At 43.6% G+C, this 22779-nt stretch overlaps 2 protein-coding genes across 7 annotated transcripts; one reads left to right on the forward strand and one right to left on the reverse strand.

Annotated features, from left to right (window-relative positions):
* Positions 1-195: 195 nt before the first annotated feature.
* Positions 196-5715, reverse strand: LOC119251108 (DNA-directed RNA polymerase I subunit RPA12-like; the record flags this gene model as incomplete). Its single annotated transcript, XM_037518597.2, has 5 exons — positions 196-2248; positions 4673-4782; positions 4979-5079; positions 5308-5458; positions 5629-5715. Coding segments are annotated over 5 exons (474 nt in total), but the record flags the coding sequence as incomplete, so codon positions are not given.
* A 74-nt stretch (positions 5716-5789) lies between these two features.
* Positions 5790-14766, forward strand: LOC119251958 (putative uncharacterized protein ZNRD1-AS1). 6 transcript variants are annotated; one of them, XR_008553053.1, is made up of 5 exons: positions 5790-5868; positions 6027-6153; positions 7169-7194; positions 10970-11045; positions 11435-14762. XR_008553053.1 is itself a non-coding variant. In XM_054698456.1 (3 exons), exons 1-3 carry the CDS (start codon positions 10502-10504, stop codon positions 12191-12193), a joined length of 1065 nt encoding a protein of 354 aa, XP_054554431.1. In that variant the 5' UTR covers positions 7726-10501; the 3' UTR covers positions 12194-14766. The 6 variants fall into 6 exon arrangements, 1 of the variants encoding a protein (XP_054554431.1); XR_008553052.1 differs by having other exon boundaries at positions 5790-6153; XR_008553054.1 differs by lacking the exons at positions 5790-5868; positions 6027-6153 and adding an exon at positions 6177-6450.
* Positions 14767-22779: the final 8013 nt, after the last annotated feature.

Consider the following 22779-nt stretch of genomic DNA (forward strand, 5'->3'; position numbering starts at 1 on the left):
TTGTTGGCGTTTGAGCGGGTTTCTTCATGTACCTTCAGTTTGGATTTTTCTCCTGTCACTGTGCTAAGCATTGAAGAGGAAGTGTTATAGGACAGGGAGAAGGGCAGCCCAAACCCCGCAAACCTGCCTATTCTACATGGGTTCTGCCATCCGCCGCATCAACACAAAACACATGAGACTTTAATGGGAAGGAACTTTAATAAAACTAGGAAACAATACAGGTAAGGCAAAGAGTCTAGTTTCTAAATGAAGCACCCAAAGTTACCCATCCCCTCGTGGGTAAAAGTCCATCCATATGGGATCGGCCCAGAACAAGGCCCCAAAGCCTGCCACAAGTCTAAAGCATCTTCCAGTGGGGACCCACAGAAAAGGGTCACAAACAACCAGACAAGCCCGGAAGGAAAAGAGCAAAATCAACATCAAGATAAAAGCTGCCATTGTCACCTCCCCATGGGTCTCACCCACATCTGTGTCACCCAGTCCACGACCAAAAGACAAGCGCAGTTTCTTCACGTGTCTCTAGGCTCCATGCGCCTCCTCCAGGTCTCCTTGCTCCATCCTGCTTCCTTCCTTCCTCAGTCTCTTCTGCTTCTTCTCTTCCTGCTCAGCTCCACCCTCCCTTGGGTGGGGCAGGGAACCTCCCCCTTTCCTGGGGACCACCCTGTTACAGAAGGAGCATAAAACGCAGATCCTGCCTTTTAGCTCCCATCGTAGTAGGAAAGATTGGTATGCTTAGAACAAAAATATAAACCATTGGGATACTAACATTGAAGTAAATCGCAACTATGAAATTGGATTTAGTTACGTTCTGCAAACATACTTTTATGGAGTGGAGATAATATGAAGTAAATGAAAGGTCATAAATTGGCCAATTTATGCTTTGATAGAAAATGTGTTTCTCAGGGTGCAAGTGAGTAAAAATGAGAACCAGAAGCAACAAATGTTATATATATTTTAGGTAGCTTGTAACGTATTGCGTGCACTGATGGAAATGCAGTTTTGTACAGCTGGAATATAAGGGGGGGGGTAAGATGCCAAATGAGGCAACAGATAGCTGTGGTTATATAGTTCTGTAGACTTTGCTAAGAAAGTTGAGTTTTATCCAGTCAGTGTTAATGGGCAGTGAAAGGCTTAAAGGATAGACGCATGAACAGATTTGTTTCATGTTTCAGGAGTGGGACTACAAAGTCAACTGCCAGCACAGTTCAAATGTACTGTGGAAAAGGCTGCCTATCCCTCCAAATTGCTGAGGGTCAGAGAGAAGTTTGCTTGAGAACTCAATGCATAATGGATCACACAATTACAATCATTACTGTCCTACCTTGATCACCATTTAAGCCAAGAAATGCGGGAGTAGATTTCCAAACGCAAACTTTAATGTTTCTTGGCCTGGACTACTTATATTTCCCTTTCAGGTTTTTGGTTCACAAGATACAACCCAGCATGTATCAGTGTAGCCCATTAAAAGAACAAGTATCTCCATGGAGTGGGAGTTCTTGATTTTTACTTTTTCAACCTTTCTACATACATTTCTACATACATTTCAATGAATATAAATATTTATCTTGAGCAATTAAAACAAATATATATATATCCAAAATGTCACATGTAGTAAGTACTTACTAGTCCCTTGGTATCAAAATTTGTTGTATGTAAATTTGGACAAATTTACATATCAAATAGAGCTAGTTAAATTATCTGTTGAATCTCTTAGTAAGCAAACTCCCACTTTTTATTTCCCTAAAACTCAGGCACCAAATAGATTTAGACAGGGGTGTATGGATAAGCTTTTTTTTTAATATTGGTTTATTCTTGGCTCCATTTTTTCGTACTTGTGTTATTCTTTCTCATGTACTAATTTATATTATACTTTTGTACTTGATATATTGGTTGACAAAAGAAATACATCCCTGTAAGCTCATTTAAATTCCTTTTGGAACAAGACCTACTGTAAGTAACATATAAATGCCTGGGTCTTAAGAAAAAATATAACTTTTTTATTGAAGTAACAATGTATTATATAACAGGTGTGAAAATATAACTTTGATAAGGAAATTTAATTAGGAGTGGGAGTCCTCTGAGGACAGCTGATATTGCCCATACGATGATCTGCTTCCTCTGGGGAGCAAAACATTGCAACCAGGAGGCAGACAAGGTATCTAAGAACCCAATACCCTCTACCTTCTAAGGAAGGCTAAATTGTTGAGTCATCCAAAGAAAGAATCAAGAGTCTTCCTTCTCCTGGAACCTATGGAGAAATAAAGGACTTGTTATATTTGATCAAAGAAAGAGGTTCTAGCAATGTAAAATGGGATTCTCAAATAACCAAAGAAGGACTTTTACTTATGCTAATGTGAAGTACTAGCTGCCCTGAATCTTCCTTCAAGACAACTGAAAATGGTGGGATTAAAAATATACCTAACAAATTATGAACTATGCAAAGATTTATTAGGACACAAAAGAAAAAAAAATGATAAATTAGACCACATAAAAATGTAAAACTTCTTTAAAAAGTAAGTAAGACTGGGGGAAAAAAGGTAGCCTCCCTGGTGGTGCAAGGAAGTCTCAGCACTAGGAAGCTATTGGCAGCCACTGCGGCACAAAGTCCTATCCCCTGCCAGGGAGCTGACCCACTTTACGGAGTAGACCTCTCCTGTCTCACCCCCTATTCCCCTCAGCAGTATATTTCAGTCAATCCACTTGTTCTGCTTCCCACTCTGTCTCAAGTGAATCCTTTCACCTCCCCCCTCTACAACTCTGGCCTACACCCTAGGTCTCACATGCATCAATAAATCTTTAAAAAAAAAAAAAGGCTGAAAAAAAATACTCTCAAAAGACTTATGTACCTATAAATATTTCTAGTCTATTGCTGAGGTGGGAAAAAAAAAAAGATTGTAAAGGCAATCTTTACATTAGATAAAATGATGATAAAACCAAGAATCTAGACAGGTAAGTTAAAACTGAAGTCCCTGCTTCTATGGTACCCTTGCTCTCTTGACAAACACATGAAGAAACCAGAGATAAATCTCTGATGAAAAAAAAAAAATCTCCCCGGAGAATTTCTAACCATAAGCCCAAATTCGTACTACCTATGTGCTCCAAAAACTCTAAAGCCAAGAAGTTAATGTAATAACTCAAGGCACCTGAATGGAAAACACAAGTGCTGAGAAAACATTTCACCATAAGCCTCTAAGAACTCCTAGTATTCAGATTTTTTTTTTAAATCAAAGTTTATAGTTAAAATTCACAAAAGAAGGGAAAAAACCGCCATGAAAGCAGAAATAGCAGACAGCAATATGAGACCCACAAAAACCTGTGGGTATCGGTATTATCACTATATAAATATCCATGTTTAAAAAAGTTAGTTACATGTAATACATATTTTAACAATAAGAGGAAAAATTTATGATTAAAGAATTGAGAATTATTTAAAATGATGAGATATGAACTAAAAAAAATTAAAGACTTGCTATATTTGATCATTATTATTTGAAATAATCTAAAGACAGAATTAATGGCCTGGTAGAGAAATCTTAAGTATTTTTTTAAATATTTATGTATTTATGCATACAAGAGCTGGGGTTTAGGCCAGAGGTAGGAGGGTAGGATTCACCAGAGACAAAGTGGGGCTCAGAACAGGCAGATCTACTTAAATACACTGTTAAGGGGAGGAGCGGGCAAGACAGGAGAGGTCTGCTGTGGCATGTGGGTCACCTCCCTGGCCAGGGATTGAACTCGTGCTACAGAGGCTGCAGATAGCTTCATAGTGCTGTGCTTAACCCCTTGCCACCAAGGAGGTCCCGAAATCTTAATTATCCAAAGAAAACATAAAGATATAAAAGATTGAAAACAGTAAAGACAAGGTGAGCAAAAATGGAAGATAGTTCTATTTAATCAGAGTTCCAGAATGTGAGAATTGAGAAGATGGAAGGGCAAGTTCTATGAGATAATGGTTGTTAATTTTCCAAGGTTGATGAAAAAACCACCAACAACTGCTCAATTTTAAAAGTCCAACAGGGCCTCCCTGGTGCCTCAAGAGGTTAAGCGTCAGCACTACGAAGCTATCCGCACCTATTGCAGCACAAGTTCGCAGCAGACCTCTCCTGTCTTGCCCGATGCGCCCCTCAGCAGTATATTTCAGTAGATCTGCCTGTTTGGAGCCCCATTCTGTCTCTGGTGACTCCTTCCCCACCCCACACCTCTGGCCTGCACCCCAGCTCTTGTATGCATAAATATATCCTTTTAAAAAGCCTAGCAAATCCTAAAAAGGATAAACAAAGCCAATAAATAAAGAATAAATAAAGCCACCTCTTGACATATAGTAGTGAAACTGCCTAACACCGAAATGCAGAAAGCTCATGTTCTTTTTAACAAGTCAATTCTCACCAAAAACTACTACTGAGTGCACTGGAAGATTCCAGCACATCATGTTGACTACTAAGCAACATTCGCCTTCTGTATTTTTCCATCTCCTTTGAAATATCTTTAAAGGTTTTTAATTCAGTTATAAAAAGAATGTGCAGTTTTTAACAATAAAAACTACCACCAATCTGGACTGTGCAGAAATGAGGGATGGGACTAAAAGAAAGTTTATTCAATACAAAAAGTAAGTCACTGGGTTTTCTAGTTGGTAAACTGAGAAAAAGGCAGAGAGCAAGGAAAGGATACGCACTTGCAGTTGGTACAGGTGTAGAACACAGTCTGCCCTTCATCAGCTGAGCGCATCTGTCTGGTGTGGTAGGCCATCCCCTCATGACCGCATCGAGAACAGCGCCTGTCAACCTGAGAAACAACTTGTGGATTAGGGAGGCCTGGTTAATCCTCCTCAGTTATCACAGGAATCACGCATTCACGCTCTTTAAACACTATGGCTCGAAGATGCCCCTTGGAATTGGGCACACACCTCTCCAGATCTCAGCAATCGCCACTTCATTTACCTGCCAACTAATGGGGCGAGTCCATGACGTTATTAACTTACCACGGGTCCCTGGAACTCAGGTCCTTCCTCCATCGACGTAGGTATAGCGGTACCCAGTTTGTTGAACACAAATGAGGTCTTCACAACCTTCCCTTCGAAGTCTGCGCGTGCAGTAAAAATTGGTTGTGCACACAAGCGACGGGAATGGGCACCCCCAATTCCACCTCCATTAGGCCTGGAGGCCCTACAACCCTTTCAGGTTTTATAAAATGCCTGATCTCCTGTTTTAGGGTCCTCCTCTCCAATGCAACCGATATTGAGGTCGCCAAGCCACTCCCCCGCTCCTCCCACTTTCACGCTGGACCTTCCGCGGGGGCCGCCCCTCTCACCCCGCACGTTGATGGAGAAGCCACAGCGAGTACAGGTGACCGTATCCTGGGCCCCGGGCAAAGGCAGGACGGAGCCGCAATCCGGGCAGAAATCCAGGTCCGACTGAAAGCTGGAGCAAGGGCCGGCGAGGTCCATGATGGGCAGCGAGCCCTGGGAGGGGGACGGGGAGTTTATTAAGGAGCGAGTCGTCAGCCCCCACTCCGGGGAATCATTTCTGTACCGCCCGGGACTACGCCCATATAACCCTCCGTCCACGCACGCCTAGCGCCCCTGCCGCCGAGGAGCCCAAGATTTCGGGGTCCCCCGCCGGCACCCGTTACCTGGAGACCCGCAGGGGCGGGCCGGAGTGAGGCCACTGCGCGGGAGAGCGCGACTCCGCGGCCGCTGAGGGGCCCCGAGCGCGGCGGGCGGGGGCGTCGGCGCGTCCCGGCTCGCGATTGGCGGTGACGTCATAACCCAGCGCCGCGCGCGCCGCGCCTCGTGCGTCTGGAGCTGACCGTGTGTGGAGGCTGGCGCGGCGCCACCTTCTCCTGGTTCTGTACCGTCGGCTACGAAAGCGGGTAACCCGTGCTGCGTGTCAGACTGCGCTCTCAGGACCCAATTCTGAAATATGTCTGCTCTCGGTTTCACTACCTTGTAGGAACCCAGTCTCGGGGGCGTTTTCCCTGACAATCTTTACAAATTCTAATTTCTTTCTTTCTTTTTCTTTTTTTTAAAGCTTTATCCATCCAAGCATACAAGAGCTGGGGCACAGGCCAGAGGTGCGGGGGGCGAGAGGATCCACCAGAGACAGATCCACCGACCGAAATACACTGCTGAGGGGAGCAGCGGGCGAGACAAGAGAGGTCTGCTCGCCACGTGGGTTGCTCCCTGGCCGGCCGGGGATTGCCTCAGTGTTGTGCTTAACCTCTTGCGCCACCAGGGAGGCCCTACAAATTCTAATTTCAGTGGCCTTGAAGAACTACAACTCCCGCCTATCCTGAGCCTATATTTCCCCTAGGCGGCTGCCCAGTGGTAAACAAACAAGCAGACATTCTCATAGAGTCCTAACGCACCTTGGGCCTCGTGGACCATGCAAGGGCTCTCTGCAGGGCCCGACCTGGCTTGCGTGCTTTGGGGTCTTTTCCGGGCCCTTGGAAGAGGTGAATTTTCTTTTCAAGGGGCCAGAAGTGATGAGGGTAAGGTGAGGAGGAATACTCAGTCACGTGGAACCAAAAGAAACAGGGATAAAGTGGGAACTTGGGAAGCAGCCCAAGACTTTGGAGGTGTTGAAAGAAAAGGTTGGGATCCCCCCCAACCCACCTTAGACTCCTTCCAAATGAGGAAAACTCACATTAGTCAAGGGAGTAGTTGTGGTTAGAATTTCAGTAAGCCTTAGGTTGAATTGTGGAACCTCAGCTCCACCCCTTCCGTTGCCTGTCCTCCAGCCAACTTTAGAACTTCCTCCTCCATTAGGTGGACACTTGATATTTTTCTAATCGTTTCAAAAACATTAAGACAAGTAACTTTAGCAATGCATGCTATTTTCATTCATGTGTAATCTACAATCTAAAGTACAAACTTTCCCTGAAGGGACAGCTTCTAGATGAATTTCTTAATACCCTTCCACCTTTGCACCTGCCCCCCTTCACCCCTCACCAGATAACTTGTGCTAAGCTCCTTACCTGTAAAAAGTCTGGAGCCATCACTGTTTTCTCCTCCAGTGGAGACAATCTGATGTGTTCTCAGAGAGGCTCTAGTCTGCCTTTCTCTGCAGTAATGGAAAGACACAATAGTGATGGGGTTAAAACTCTTGAGCAAGCCACTGGAGAGCAACAAGGCCCTAATTTCTCTTACCTGCTTTCTTTTTATCTTACAAAGGCCAGTCTCTTGCCCAACCAATGATGGTAAGCATTTTTTATTCTCATCTGTTTCTTCTCATTTGAAAGTGGAAATTGAAATTAGCTCTCTCCCCTCCCCAACATTACTTTTTCAGTTTGAAAAAACAGTAAGTGAATATCCACCATGGGTATAATCCTTACTTTCCTAATGCAGTCAAAGAACACAGACATTATAAGGCAGGCATGACTCTTTTCCCCACAGATGCTCACAATCTGACATTCAGTTAATATGTATTAAACATCTATGCAGTCTTTGAGCTGAGGCATCAACTACAAAGTTGAAAACTGTTCTCTGACCTTGAGTACAAGTGAATAATTAGAATACAGTGAAGATACACTTGTAGGACAACATATGAGAGTGCAGGACTAAGATATATAAAACAAATATGCCTGTGTACTACAAAGAAGTCCAATGAATTTTTTAATAAAAAGATATATACAGGTGGCACTGCTCAGCTCCTCACTCCAGACAATGGTGGCCTCGAGCCCGAGCAGTGGTGGTTCTGGGGGCGGCGGCAGCAGCAGCAGCAGTGGCATTCAAGCCCCGTTGGGTACCCCAGCGCCAGGCCACCTGGCCGTCAGCAGCATGCAGGGTAAACGCAAAGCACTGAAGTTGAATTTTGCAAATCCACCATTCAAATCTACAGCAAGGTTTACTCTGAATCCCAATCCTACAGGAGTTCAAAATCCACACATAGGGAGACTGAGAACACACAGCATTGAATCATCGGGAAAACTGAAGATCTCCCCTGAACAGCAATGGAATTTCACTGCAGAGGACTTGAAAGACCTTGGAGAAATTGGACGAGGAGCTTATGGCTCTGTCAACAAAATGGTCACAAACCAAGTGCACAAATAATGGCAGTTAAAAGAATTCGGTCAACAGTGGATGAAAAAGAACAAAAACAATTTCTTATGGATTTGGATGTAGTACTGCAGAGTAGTGATTGTCCATACATTATTCAGTTTTATGGGACACTCTTCAGAGAGGGTGACTATTGGATCTGTATGGAATTCATGTCTACCTCGTTTGGTAAGTTTTACAAATATGTATACAGTGTATTAGATGATGTTATTCCAGAAAAAATTTTAGGCAAAATCACTTTAGCAACTGTGAAAGCACTAAACCACATAAAGGAAAACTTGAAAATCATTCACAGAGATATCAAATCTTCCAATAGTCTTCTGGACAGAAGTGGAAATATTAAACTCTGACTTTGCATCAGTGGACAGCTTGTTGACCCCATTGCCAAGACAAGAGATGCTGGGTGGAGGCCATACATGGCACCTGAACAAATAGACCCACGTGCATCACAACAAGGATATAATGTCCGTTCTGATATCTGGAGTTTGGGGATCACATTGTACGAGTTGGCCACAGGCCGCTTTCCTTATCCAAAGTGGAATAGTGAACTTGATCAACTAACACAAGTGGTGAAAGGTGATCCTCCACAGCTCAGTAATTCTGAGGAAAGGGAATTCTCCCCCAGTTTCATCAACTTTGTCAACTTGTGCCTTACGAAGGATGAATACAAAAGCCAAAGTATAAAGAACTTCTGAAACATCCCTTCATTTTGATGTATGAAGAACATACTGTAGAGGTCACATGCTATTTTTATAAAATCCTGGATCAAATGCCAGCTACTCCCAGCTATCCCATGTATGTCGATGGATATCACTGCTACGTCAGACTCTAGAAAAAGGGCTGAGAGGAAGCAAGAGGTAAAGAATTTTCATCCCATATCACAGTGTTTTTATTGCTCACCCAGACACCATGTGCAGTAAGATTGATTTTTATTTCCATTATGTCTGTATACTCCTGTCACCTAGAACGTGCATCCCCATAACACCCAACTGATCACACAGTGTTAGCGCTAGTCAGAGAAACCTCATCCTGTGCTTTCGTGGTGAACATGTTCATGAAATGTGGAAGTCAGTACAATCAATTTGTTGACTGTGATTAGATCACATCTTAAATTCATTTCTAGACTCAAAAAACCGGAGACACAGCTACTGGAATGCTGTTTTGTCAGATTTCTTATTATTGGAAGAATGTGGTGATGGATGTACTAATTTGAACATAGACTCAGACTTGAGTGAGAAGAGCTTGCACAGCCAATGAGAAACATTGCCTTCTGGAGCTGGGAGACAAAGGAGGAATTTACTTTCTTCGCCAAGTGCAGTAGATTTACTGATTTGATATTCTGTTGCCTTACAGTCACAGTCGATGTTTGGGGATTGAATTGTTCAGCCAAATTTCCTGTTTGAAATATGTTAAATTAGAATGAATTTATCTTTACCAAAAACCATGTTGTGTTCAAAGAAGTCAACATTAAAATATTGAGACAGGGGAAAAAAAGATATATACAACATTACAGGGAATATGAAAGATGCTCAGCTATTATGTGACAAGTGTAAATAGTTAACAAATCATTAATTTTCACAATTTGTGATCACAGTGCTAGGTAAATAAAAGATGGTTATAGTTTTAAAATCTCAAAATAGTTATACAAACAGTAATGTGCCAAAGAGGGCAGTGAGAATCAATACGTGATATCAGTTCCAATAATATAGACAGATTATTGTATTTATAGATGATAGCTCCTAAACTTCATAATGTTAGCATCAAAATATTAAGAGTGGTTTGAATCACAATGTAAATGACTGATTTTCAAATGTGTTGTTGAAGTAAAAAAAAAAAAAGTTAAGTGTTCAGGAGAAAGTAAAAATCTGTTACATAGATTATACCAGAAAGACCTTATGGAGTTAGGGCTTACCCTGTGGAAGATGGACAACTGCTATTTATTGAGAACTTACCACATATCAAGCATTGTATCAAGCTCTTTAATTCACATTTGTTCTTTACAACACTGAGAGAGACATTTTTGTCTAATCCCCTTTTTTACAGATGAGGAAACTAACAGAGATACACTTACCCTGAGTCACTCAACTAGGAGATGATAAAATTAGAATTCAAACAGCCCTGTCAACGCTCCAAAGCCCAACTCTTAATCGTAAATGGCATTAAAACAGAAGCACAGAGATGAAATACTAGGCATCCTCACTTAACTTCAAAATGACCTCACAGTAAATACAGATTAGGTTAGGGACGACACATAAAAAGTTGATAGTCTTCACTTGTGTTGCCATCAGCCTGTCCTGCCCCAGTGTAACCACAGATTCCCACCTCAAGTGGTTCAACAGGGTTTCATAATGGATTTAGGGTGAAGGATGGTTGACAGTATATAACAGGCAAGCAGAGGGGAGGGGGGTCAAATAAGAACAATTTCAGAACAAAGATTAGAGGGCAGAGATGCTGTATGTGTTGATAGAGGCAGAGAGAGCCCGGATCAAGAAACTTCAGAAAGAGAATGAACTGATAGCACCAAAGTCCAGAATCATCTCACAAAACAGAGAAGGTTTGGGGCCTGAACAGTCTGTAACAAATGTGCCTGGGCAATCCTTCACCAAGGAATCTGGCTCTTCCCGCTCCAAATCCCGGATTGAAGATTCAGAGTGGTTCATGTTGAGTCCACAAGAGAAGTATGTTTTTAGTTTATATGAAAGATCCTCCTCTTACTAAAAAGGCATTCATTGTTCTCCATAGGAAGGCAGTGGTTTCCTATGGAGGAAATGGCCTTACTATTTGGTTTTCTCTTTCTGAGAGAAATACCCTTGGCCTTGGTCAAAACAATTGGGGCTTTTGGTTCAGTCTACATGTAAGTAGATGTGTTCTTATACCACCCACATTTTAATCCACCTTGTTTTTTCTATCTTCCAGATTGGCCTGGGCTAAAGCATCTAAAGACCCTAGGATTGCTGCAGGTCAACAGTCCCCACTAGAGAAAAAAATCCTGGTAAATTATCTTCACAGCAGTTTGAAACTATCAGGAAAAGGAATCTTAGGTTTAAAATCCTTCTCCCCAATTGACACCTTCCAATAGTGTATCTAGACTGGCAAATGTTTTCCAGCTATATCCATACTTGCAAATCAGAGTATTATTTTGAAACTCTTAATGCTGTATTTTTTGAAAACTAGTTATTGTTTTTGGTGATGGGTACTTCAACTTTCAGAGTTCACAGACTCACCTAGGAGTGATGGGAGCAAAATCACAATTGTTACACAAAGTAAATAAAAAGTCGTGTGTTTTATTGGTGTCAATAGGGAGGGTGGACTCCTGTTTGAATGTGTTCAGAGTAAAAGGATGTTTGCATTATAAAAAAATTTTGTATCTCCCTTTCACAGAATCTAGGTGGCGTGCATACAACAGCAGCAAGACAACTGATAACTCGAAAATATCAAGAGGAGTATGAAAGACTCTCTAGGGAGCAAGCTCTTTCTCTTGACTACTGGCTTGCCAAAGCAGAGTCTCATTACAATAAAAGAATAGTGGAAATGATGAGAGAACAAGAGACAAGCAGTGAAATCAGGAAGAAACCGGAGGGGAGGATGACCCGAAGCACAGAGACACAAAAGCAGTACTTTTTAGTACCTGAGAGAGAGATGAAGCACATAGAAAGACACATAAATCGAACAGGACATGCCAGAGAGTTAAGGAATAAAACGTTTAGACAATCACGATGCTCCACTGAAACAACATTTCCAAGAATTGTACCAGAAGAACATTGCATCCAGACTGCACAGAGAAGGAAGCAGATAAGTAATAGAGAACAGATGCAAATTAAAGATCACCAAGAACGTATGATTCGAGGGAGAGAACTTACAGAGCAAAAACTTAAGGAAAAAATCTTGAGAAAAAGACATCTTGAGAAACAGCCACCTATATGTGAGAAGCGTGAGAAAGTAAAGGAAGAAATAAAAGAGTTTGAAAACGTTACTGCTTATCCACTTTACCAGCCATGCAGAAGTCTGATTAAAGTGAATATTCTTATGGAAAAGTCTCAGAACAGAGAAAGGGAGAAAATAATTATAAAACCATATCAAAAAAAATTCTTAACTGTACCACCCTTTTTGAGAAGTCAAATACGAAAAATAAAAGATTAGCAAAGTTTCACTGCCTTTTTGATAAAATAGCTCTTAAATGAAAAAATTTTTTAAGTCCATTCTCTCCACAGGATTCAGTAGCTATTCCTGCTTGTATCAGATAGTTCTGGACTTGATAACTAAACTACCTACTTTTGGTCGCCTTGTGTTTTTTTCAGGCTGCTTCTTTTAGTTTCTTCATCCATAAAGTGGGAATAATATTTCATAGCATTCTTGGGTGGATTATTTTTTTGAATAAGTATTAGCACATATTAAATGTTTCATAAATATTAATTCCCCCTCTTGGGAAAACCTGGGTTGAAAAATGATAATGAATAAGTAATTACCCTAGTCTGCCTTTTCCACTCCTCCTACTCTCAATGGTGATCTTGATGAGATTACTACTATAGTCTTTTGTTTTCCATTCACAGTTTCATCAGGAAACTAACTAGGCCCTGAAAGTTTAACTTGTACCACACAATTTACTTGTAGGAGAAACTTAAATTTTGAGAACCTCCTATGTGCATGTCATTGTGTTAATTACCATGAGAGAATAAAGAGAAGGCCTTGCCCTTGATTAGTTTGTACTAATGGCCTAGATTCTGTAGACAGATAATAAAATATGGCAAGAGTTACAGAGCTAAGTACAGGTGCTGTCCAAAGGAAAGATACCTACTGAGCCTTCGTGGACAGGTTGGGAGAAGGAAGGAAGTAAAAGAAGGAGGTGCAGTCATCTTGTGTTTCTAACAACTCCACATTTTGTCACTTTCTATCACCTTAAGCAAGACCTTCCCAGTGTTTGGGTCCACTTAGGTGACTAAATTCACCCTCAATACTCATTTAGAAATTCAATGAGAATTTTACTTACTAAGCGGACTGAAATTTATTATTTTCTAGTTGGCTTATTTTCTTTCTAGATATCAGAAAGTTGGGAAAGTAAGGGTTCAGAGTTAGTTAGCCAGAGAATGAAAGAGAAGCAGAAGAGAGAAAACGAGACTACGAGAGAACGCCTGAGAGCCCAGTAAGAGTAAAGACTTGCCGGGGGCCAGGAGGCCTGCCAGCCTGCTGCTCTGTACATGGTATAATGACAACAAAAGCCTGAAAAGCCACGGAGGGCTCCAGGACTCTGCTCTACCCCATCTGCTCCAATCATAGAAAACCTGCACTGTGCCCATCCTGCCTCTGCAACAGGTTTGCCCCAAGCCCTAAATCCAGATAGGTGAATACAACTCTGGTATAGTAATCTGATAATAAATGTTTATCTCATGGGAATTGTTCAGACAGAAGATTTTGGGAAAGTAAATATCAAGCCCAAGGCTACTGCATGTTCAAGGACCCTGGCTGTGAGGCCCATTTTCATGGTGGATGGGCACATTTGGAAGTTAGGCCCCATAACCCTGTCTGCAGCTACCGTTCAGTCTCTACTCTTCAGCTGCATTCAGGAACTCTCTTCGCAGATGAGAAGAGTGGCTCACCATAAGCTCATTTGACACTTGGAATGGGCCCTTTGGTACAGGGTAACTGGTATGGTCCCACGAAGGCCAGCACACCACGCCTTCTGTTTGGTGGGAGAAGCAGATAGGCTCAGGTATTCGGGTCATGCTGGTGACAGGAGTGATTAATTCCAGTAGACCCCCATGCCTGCAGACTGTTCATCGCTCACAGAGGTTAAAAAGAGGAAAAGCCGCCTCTAGAAAGAAGCTTGTGCTGGACACCTACCTTTGTTCTTCTTTGCAGATGGGAGCTTCCTTATCCGTCTTGAAAAACAGCACGTCTCTCTCCTGCATCCTGAAAAGTTGGGATCAGTTTGACCCTGAATCCTTGAAAAAGAAAGGGTTTATCTTTTTTTGTATCAAGCCTGGCCACAGTATGACCTCAAGGATGGGGAAGCCTGGCCACCTGAGGGAAGTATCAATTATATGTCAGTTGGGATTTTTTTGTCTAAAGGAACGAAAACAGTCAGAATTGGCCTATTTACAGGCCTTTTCTGCCCTCAGGGGCAATAAAACCTATGTGGAGACACAGCCTAATGCCTACTGGGGAGCCTCTGCCCATCCCCCAGCCAATACTGCCATCTTGCCCTCCGTACCCAGGGGCGCCAAATAAAGTAAATGAGGACTTAAGTCCTGCCTCGCCTCCATCTATGCCACCAATGGTCTAGCAGGAGTCAGTTCCTCAGCCTAAAGTATTATCCACTGATCTCCCAGATAAGACTGAAAACAAGCCATCACCCTACCTCTCTCTGTCGCAAACTCAGGTGGTGGCTAGTGGAAGAGGGGGACCTGTTAAAGTGCACGTTCCCTTTTCCTTATGGGATCTGAGACAAATTAAAACAGGCCTAGGAAAGTTTTCAGATCATCCAGTAAATATATCGAGGTGTTTCAAGACCTAACCATGTCATTTGATTTGGAATGGAAAGATATAATGCTCATTCTCAACCAGACTCTCATCAGGAGAAAATGAAAAAGTTCTTAGGGGAGCCCTACAGTATGGGGATGGCAGGTATACTATAAATGCCCAGGGAAAAACAAGGGAAGAACTCAGAGAGTGCCCCACTGGAAGTCAGGCAGTTCCCTGTATCTGATCAGGGTGGGATCTAGAGGACTCTCAGAAATCATTTTATTACTTGTAATATAGAAGGGTTAAAAAAAAAAGCCACACTTCAAGCCAATAAACTACTCAAAGCTGGCAGGAGTAATACAGGGAGAAAAAGAAAGCCCTTCGGCCTTCATGGATAGGCTGAGGGAGGCATTGGTTGAACATACTAATATGACACCAGACTTGCTTGAGGGGCAGATAGTGTTAAAAGATAAATTCATCACTCAATCAGTGCCAGCTATCACGAGTAAGTTACAAAATTGGCCTTTGGCCCTGAACAAAATCTGGAAAGCCTTCTGTATGTCACCACTTCGGTCTTTTATAATTGAGGTCAGGAGGAGAAAAGGGAATGGAAACAGACAGGCGCAAGGCAGAGGCCATCATAATAGCCTTTGAGGTCACAGAGGGTCCCCAGGAGGGGGACAGGAAGAGAGATGGAGCTCAGGCACCTGCTACGTCTGTGGCAACAAGGGCCACTTTAGGCGGAACTGAGCTCAGTGACAGCAAAAGCCACCTGGGTCCTGCTGGATCTGCCAAGGAGACCACTGGTAGAGAGACTGTCCTTGGGGCCAAGGGCACCCAGGGCCAGAACCCTGAGGTAAGGAACAGAAACAGGCATGAAGGGGACCGGTGCAGACGCTGGATCCCGTCATAGTTATAACCCCACAGGAGCCCCAAGTGGTCCTTAATGTTGGGGACCAGAATGTTGACTTCTTTTGGATACAGGGGCCACTTTCTCTGTCCTCCATAACCCCAGACCCTCTTCCTCTGAGTCAGAGACTATTAAAGGTGTATCTGGCAATCCAATGACTACATTCTTTACTCAACCTTTGAGTTGCGACTGGGAATCTGTTATTTTCCCTGCCTTCCTGGTGGCCCCTGAAAGCCTGACTCTGCTCATAGGATGAGATTTATTAGCAAAAATGTAAGCTTCCATCCACATGGATATTGATCAGAAGACTAAGTTGTGCCTGCTGCTAGTGGAGGTAGATGTCAATTTGATGTATGGGCAAATGGGAGAATTGGGAGAGACAAAACAGCTCTGCTAAAATTCTTTTTAAAAGCCCTGATCAGTTCCCCCATCGATGTCAATACCCTCTATGACCTGAAGTCTGGTCAGGGCTACAAGGCATTATTAATCTAAAGGAACAAGGACTCTTAGTCCATTCTAATAGCCCTTGTAACATCCCTATCTTAGGAGTTCAAAGCTGAGCAATAGCTGGAGCTACTACAGGGCCTTAGGGCTATAAATGAGGCAGTGTTCTCACTACATCCTGTGGTGCCAAATCCATATGCTCTTTTTTTTAAAAAAAGATTTATTTTTATACAAAAACTGGGGCACAGGCCAGATGCACGGGAGAGTGAGAGGATTCACCAAAGACAGAGCGGGGAACAGAACAGGCAGACTGACGAAATACACTACTGAGGGGAGCAGCAGGCATGGCAGGAGAGGTCTGCGCACCATGTGGGACACTCTCTAGCGGCTGGGATCGAATCAGTGCAGCAGAGGCTGCAGACAGCTTCACAGTGCGGCGCTCAACTGCCTGCACCACCAGGGAGGCCCAATCCATATACTCTTTTGTCCCAAATTCCTGAGGGAGCTGCGTGGTTTAGTTTTAAATCTTAAAGATGCATTTCTCTGTGTCCCTGTAGCTAAAGTCTCAATTCCTCTTTGCTTTTGAGGACCCCTCACACCCTTGCAGTCAGCTGAATTGGACAGTCTTGCCCCAGGGGTTCTGGGACAGCCTCCACCTCTTTGGGCAAGGTTTAGCCTCTGATTTGGAAGCCTTAGTTCTTCCGCGTGCAAAGAGGAAGGATCAGTGTGCTGAAGTCACTCGGGCACTGTTGAATTTTCTGGCTGACTGTACAGCATCTCCCAGGAAAAATCTCAGATATGCCCATCTCGGCTCAGATATCTTGGCCTGTTGCTTTCTCAGGGGGTGCAAGCACTAGGAGAGGAAAGGATCTGACCCATCTCTCATCACTCCCTGTCTGAGACTGTTGGCCAGTTACAAGGGTTTTTAGGGATAACTGGATGTTTTGTAGAATTTGGATTCCTAGAATTGGGGAAATAGCACAGCCCCTTTATCAGTTACTCAAAGAGAATCAGCATGAGGAATGTCCAAAAATCCAGTGTACACCTGAAGCCATCCATGTCTTCGTGACTCTAAAAGCCACACTGTTATCAAAACTATTCCCACTAACTCTCCTTCTTATAACCCTTCATAGGAGGGTCCCCATCCTGCTATTCTCTCTTCTGTTATGGTGGTCAAGGGGGCAGGAGTGGATGCCTGGATACATCATACTCCAGTAAAAGCTTGGGACGCAACCTATTTGGAGAGTCCAGACAGATGCTGAGAAATCCTCTCCACCCACCACTTGGACCTCTGAGCCTCTAGAGAACCTTCGCCTCCTGTCCAAACAGCCAACTGAGAAGGAAAATTCTTAGTTCCACTTGTTGTCTTTGTGCATTGGATTTGTTTTCAAATTGACTCTTCTTGTGAGGCAGAGAAAAGGAAGGTTTTCAAAAAGATGGGGGAAAAAGTTACTTTCTTCTTGGGAGAGGTAAAAAAAAAAGGGGGTGTGTGGACTCTTGAGGTCCAAGAAAGGTTTTAGAAGATGGAAAAAAGCAAGTGATTTGAGGTGAGAGGATATGTAATGAGGAGAAAAAAAGAGCTAAGTGTGGGACATAGACATTGCTTTAAAAAGAGGATTGTTATGCTTGATGGATGGCTTGAGCCACAGCTAAAATCTGGCTAACCATTCTTTGCATTGCTGTGGTACCTTGTCAATTAACCCTTTACAGACAAGTTGCAAGAAGTCTTTGGCCCATGGGCCTCCCCGGTAGCGCAGTGGTTGAGAGCTGGGTTGCGAAGCTACCCGCAGCCTCTGCAGCACCAGTTTGCTCCCCGGCCAGGTCCCAAATGGCGCACAGACCTCTCCTGCCACCTGCTGCTCCCCTCAGCAGTGTACTTTGTCAGTCGGCCTGATCTGCTCCCTGCTCTGGCTCTGGTAAATTCTCTCACCTTCCCGCGCTTCTAACTGTATCCAGTGCTTGTATAAATAAATAAATAAATCTTAAAAAAAAAAGAAAAGAAAAATCTTTGGTCTAGTGACTTGTGCCAACAGACAACCATCAACAAGTTAAAACAAAAATTTCAAGCTCTGGCTCCCTACCTACCCTGGACACAGCCAAGTAGAGCCAGATACGCTACTGCCACCCGCATCCAACTATATGTACAGGGCTGTGGACTTCACCCTGGATTTGGGTGTCAGGGAAATGTTTTGCTGCCAGCCCTTACCAGGGCTAACCCGAAACAAACCTGAGACTGGTTTTGGCCTTGAATAAAACTCTCTGATGCTCCTTTACTGACAAAGCAAGTGTGATACCCCTGGCCTGGGAGGCCACTGTTGCCAGCTACAATTTTGTTTTCTAATAAAAAATTATCCTGTGGGGCCTCCCTGGTGGCGCAGTGGTTGAGCGCTGGGTTGCGAAGCTGCCTGCAGCCTCTGCAGCGCCGGTTGGATCCCCGGCTGCTCCCCGGCCACCGGAGGAGGGTCTCACATGGCGCGCAGACCTCTCCTGCCGCCTGCTGCTCCCCTCAGCAGTGTACTTCGGTCCTTCTGCCTGCTCTGCTCCCCGCTCTGGCTCTGGTGAATTCTCTCACCCTCTCGCGCTTCTGACTGTACCCAGTGCTTGTATAAATAAATAGATAAATTTAAAAAAAAAGGGCTCATTTAAAAAAAAAACCAAAAAAACAAAAAACTTACCCTGTGTATTGTTAAAAGTGGAGGACTTGCCACTGCTTGTGTCGTTAACCTTTGCCTTTTCAGTCCTAAAATTGGTTTGCATTGCTAATTACTCAATTATTGCTACGTGCTATACATTTCAGAATATTGTAGGAGGCTGCCGACCTAATGGCTCCTTCTGGGTTCTTCCCAAATGCTGCGCCACCTCAAATTCCAGTGCAGACTGTGTCCTGCCTGGTGCACCCTTTGCTCTCAGAGATGACCAAGATCAGGAAACAACTGCACGGAGATGGTGGCACCGACGTCCAGAGCATAGTGATAAATCAAGGTCAATAAACAACAGCCTCAAAGAGCCACACATTCTAAACCTAATTGTCAAATTTGTTTCTTTTAGATTAAAGATGGTTAAGCTACAAATGGTCCTTCAAACGGAGCCCAACATGAAACCTCTGCCGTCCTTCTTCCAAAGCCCCTTAGAACTTTTCCCTGCAGTGGAGCCCTGACTGCCTCCCCACGACACCCACTTTCAGCAGGAAGATCAGACCAGCATCCTTTGTCCTAACAGCAGCCAGAGGCTCCATCCGTAGAGGGGGAAATGAGTCTGTACAGGTCAGGACAGGACACAGGGCAGGTTTTCTGATCCCATGCAGACTGGGTGAAGGAGGAGTCAGAGTCCTCAGTGGCTTTTTGTAGGTCTTTTTATTTAGATTACCAGGTACAAGGCAGGCAGGGGTGCTGGGGGTTGGGGCTGCCAGCCTCCCAGCCCCCAGCAGGTCTTCACTCTGGGCTCTCCGGCATTCTCTGCTCTCTCAGTTTCTCTGCTTCTTTCTCGCCTTCTCTTTCGGCTTCTGCTGGCGTCCCCATGACGCCGCCCTTAAAAGCCCAGTCTTAGCCCAGGTGAATCCCATCTACCTATGCCCACACCCTACTCCAGGTGCCCGCCATCAGGCATGCACTCAGGACCTCAAGGATCCATCATCTATCCTGATGGCGGGAGGGCAGAAAAGCCTGACATTTTTCCTTACCCTACAGAGTCCCAGGGCAAGTTAGGGTTAAGTAGGCAGTGTCAGGGATAGCACAGGCAGGGACTTCGGGGGAAAGTTAGAGGCTTCTGAGATAAGGGCAGAGAAATCCAGGAGGGCTAATGAGGGCAGCAAATTATAAGAGACCTTAGACAGGGGCAGTGAAAGAAATACTAAGATAAGAGCTGGAAAGCTGGACACAGCTGCCGGGGGAGTATGGCCACTGGGGGAGAGCAATCACAGAGAGGATGACAAGGTTTTAGAATAGAGGAAAAAAAAAGTTTAAATACCCCTAGACATGGGCTCACAATGGCATCTTTTGCCCCTCTTTGGCATCACTGCCTTGGAGTCTTCACTTTTGTCCTTTATCCTCTAAATAAACTCTTCTTTACTCTCTAAAGATTTACTTCTCGCCACTTGCTTATCTAAGGCTTCGTGAGACAAGAACCTGTGGTGGTTCAAGGGTTAAATTCTTGGCTTTTCACAGCTAGAGCAGGGTGAATAGCAGCAGCTGTACTTGATAAATCTTTTAAGTTGAGAGGGACTGAAAAGTGACCTAATGCATAACCCTTAGTAATTGTTTACTACAAAGATTTTTAGTGCTGAAAACATGAAATGTTAAGTTCAACTGCCCTTTCTTTTCCCTTCAAATCTGGCATAAAAGCAACTGGTGATCGCAGGCAAATTTCCTACCTCATGCGGCTAAGAATTAAAGTCTATGGTTAAGGCTCATTTTGGCCCACTCTAAATCCATCACCTCCACTTCACATACTTGACTCACCTTTTCATTTCTTTGTGCTGTGTGTGAATGATACCATTATTACTCCCGGGCACCCTTGCTTAAGTGATGAGTCACACATAATGCTTTTCTTCTCTCCTGTATTCTTTTCATTGTGAATTTTAATATACAAATGAAAATGTACATGTACAATTGGAAGAACAGTGTAGGGTAAATGATTGTCAGGCTTTTCTGCCCTCCCACCATTAGGACTGATGATGGATCCCTGTGGTCCTGAATGCATGCCTGATGGTGGGCACCTGGAGTGGGGTGTGGGCATACGTAGGTGGGTACACCTGGGCTGAGAGACTGTGCTCATAAGGGCAGCACCATGGGATGCCAGAGGAATGGAACCAGCAAGAAGAGAACAAGAATGAAAAAGTAGAAGAGAGAGAACGAGACCACAAGAGAATGACAGAGAGCCAGGAAGAGTCAGGAAGACTCCCAGCCCCCCGCCCCCCTGCCTGCTGCATACCTGGTAAATCCCAATAAAAGCCTGAAATAGCCACCGAGGGCTCCAGGACTCTCCTCCTCTACCCATCTGCTGGGGTCATAGAGATTCTGCCCTGTTCCTTCCTGCCACTACAAAACAGTAATAAATAAATAAATAAATAAATAAATAAATAAATAAATAAATAAAAGTTTATGTATCCACTGCTTAGGCTGAGAAATGTAACATTGCTACACCCCAAGAGCCCTAGTGCTCTCCCCATACACAGCCTTCTCCTTCATCCTAGAGGCAGTCACTAGCCTGAATTTTGTAGTAATTGTCACCTTTTTTTTAATCGTTTTGACCATCTATGTTAACATATTCCTAATTGCTCATAATTGCTGCTTATGACCTTTATATAAACGGAAATACACTTGATATGATTTACTTTTTTTTGCTCAATATGTTTTATCCATCCATGTTGACATGTGACACTGTAGTATATTTTCATTTTTTTCCTCTTCATAACACTTTCATCATTTGATTTCCGGGATGGCATGTTATTTATACACTGATAAACCAACGATCCAATTGTACATTTCTAGTGTAGTTTATTCTCTCAACATGAATTTGCCACAATTTAACTACTCTAATAGCTGATGTCATTTGGGTTGTTTTCAGTTTGTTTTTTTCACCTACAAATGGTACTTCTGTAAACATTTCTTTAACGTGTTTCTGGAGCTGCTCAAACAATATATAAATTGTGGTGCTATTGACAATCCTGCTTGTGGAGCTTGTTAATTTCCATTGTGGTTTTATGCCTGTAAGTATGTTCTATAGTCTAGCACATGTTAGACTTAATACATAATAGTGAACAAAAGAAAGACATTTGCTAGCTGCTGGATACAGCCTGAGAGAACCAGGCCCAAGATACAAAAACAGCTCCTGATATTATAGTACACCTTCTTACATTCTGTTCACTGTCAAAGTCGGGCACTCTTTGTGTTTATATTTCAATGGAGGTACTATCTTTGTTTTTTAAAATTCTTTCAATAAAATCCAGGATATGTTTCTCCCTTTAACCCCTTTCTCAGAACTTTTCCTCTACTGCCTCCTAGACAAGGTCATCCACATACACTTTTTTCCAAGTACATGGCTGTAGAGGCAGGAACGGGCACAGTGCAGGTTTTCTATGATCCAGCAGACTGGGTAAAGGAAGAGTCAGAGTCCTCAGTGGCTTTTGCAGGTCTTTTATTGGGGTTCACCAGGCATATGGCAGGCAGTGGTACTGGGGGGCCTCCCAGCTGGGAGGCCTGCGAGCCTCCCAGTCCCCAGCAGGTCTTCACTCTGGGCTCTCCAGCCTTCTCTCGGCTTCTCTTTTGGCTTCTGCTGGCGTCCCTGTGACGCCGCCCTTAAAAAGCACAGTCTTAGCCCAGGTGAATCCCATCTACCTATGCCCACACCCATTCCAGGTGCCCGCCATCAGGCATGCATTCAGGACCTCAAGGATCCATCATCTATCCTGATGGCAGGAGGGCAGAAAAGCCTGACATTTTTCCTTACCCTACACTGGCAGAATCATAAAGTTTCAAGTCCAAACAAATCAGTTCCCAGGGGACAGGAAGCCCCCCTTATAATATCAGGGTGCTAAAGTTCCTTGGAGGGTGAAGGGGACTGTAAGTTTCCTGTTGTCTTCTGGACAGCTGTCAAGCACTCTGTGACTTAACCCCACCAGAGTACTGAGTTTAGAACTGGGAGGTTTGCTTTGGGTTCCAACTCAGCCAGGGTTGGCTGATTGATGGTGAGGAAGCTCTTACTTTTAAGATCCACAGTGGAGATAATAGAACCTTCCTTACCTAGCTGCTCCAAAGAGATTAGAGGAGAGAGGGACACTTGTTGAACTGAAGACTTTGATGAATGTGCTTAATGACTTCTGATTTTATAAACATTTCCAGAGAAAGCTGCTAAGTAATTTGTGAATATTGACATTTTCAAATGTTTTGGTAACTTGAACCCAGACAGCAAATTT

The sequence above is a fragment of the Talpa occidentalis genome, unplaced genomic scaffold (genome assembly GCF_014898055.3).
Source record: "Talpa occidentalis isolate TD23 unplaced genomic scaffold, MPIMG_talOcc4v2.1 talOcc4.2, whole genome shotgun sequence".
Taxonomy (NCBI): domain Eukaryota; kingdom Metazoa; phylum Chordata; class Mammalia; order Eulipotyphla; family Talpidae; genus Talpa; species Talpa occidentalis.

Bases quoted from the DNA above. Each gene is read 5' to 3' on its own strand.
- LOC119251958 (XM_054698456.1), top strand. From the start codon at position 10,502: ATGCTGTATGTGTTGATAGAGGCAGAGAGAGCCCGGATCAAGAAACTT. The intron at 10,732-10,969 runs GTATGTTTTTAG...TCTATCTTCCAG, and splicing joins ATGTTGAGTCCACAAGAGAA to ATTGGCCTGGGCTAAAGCAT. The intron at 11,046-11,434 runs GTAAATTATCTT...TCCCTTTCACAG, and splicing joins CACTAGAGAAAAAAATCCTG to AATCTAGGTGGCGTGCATAC.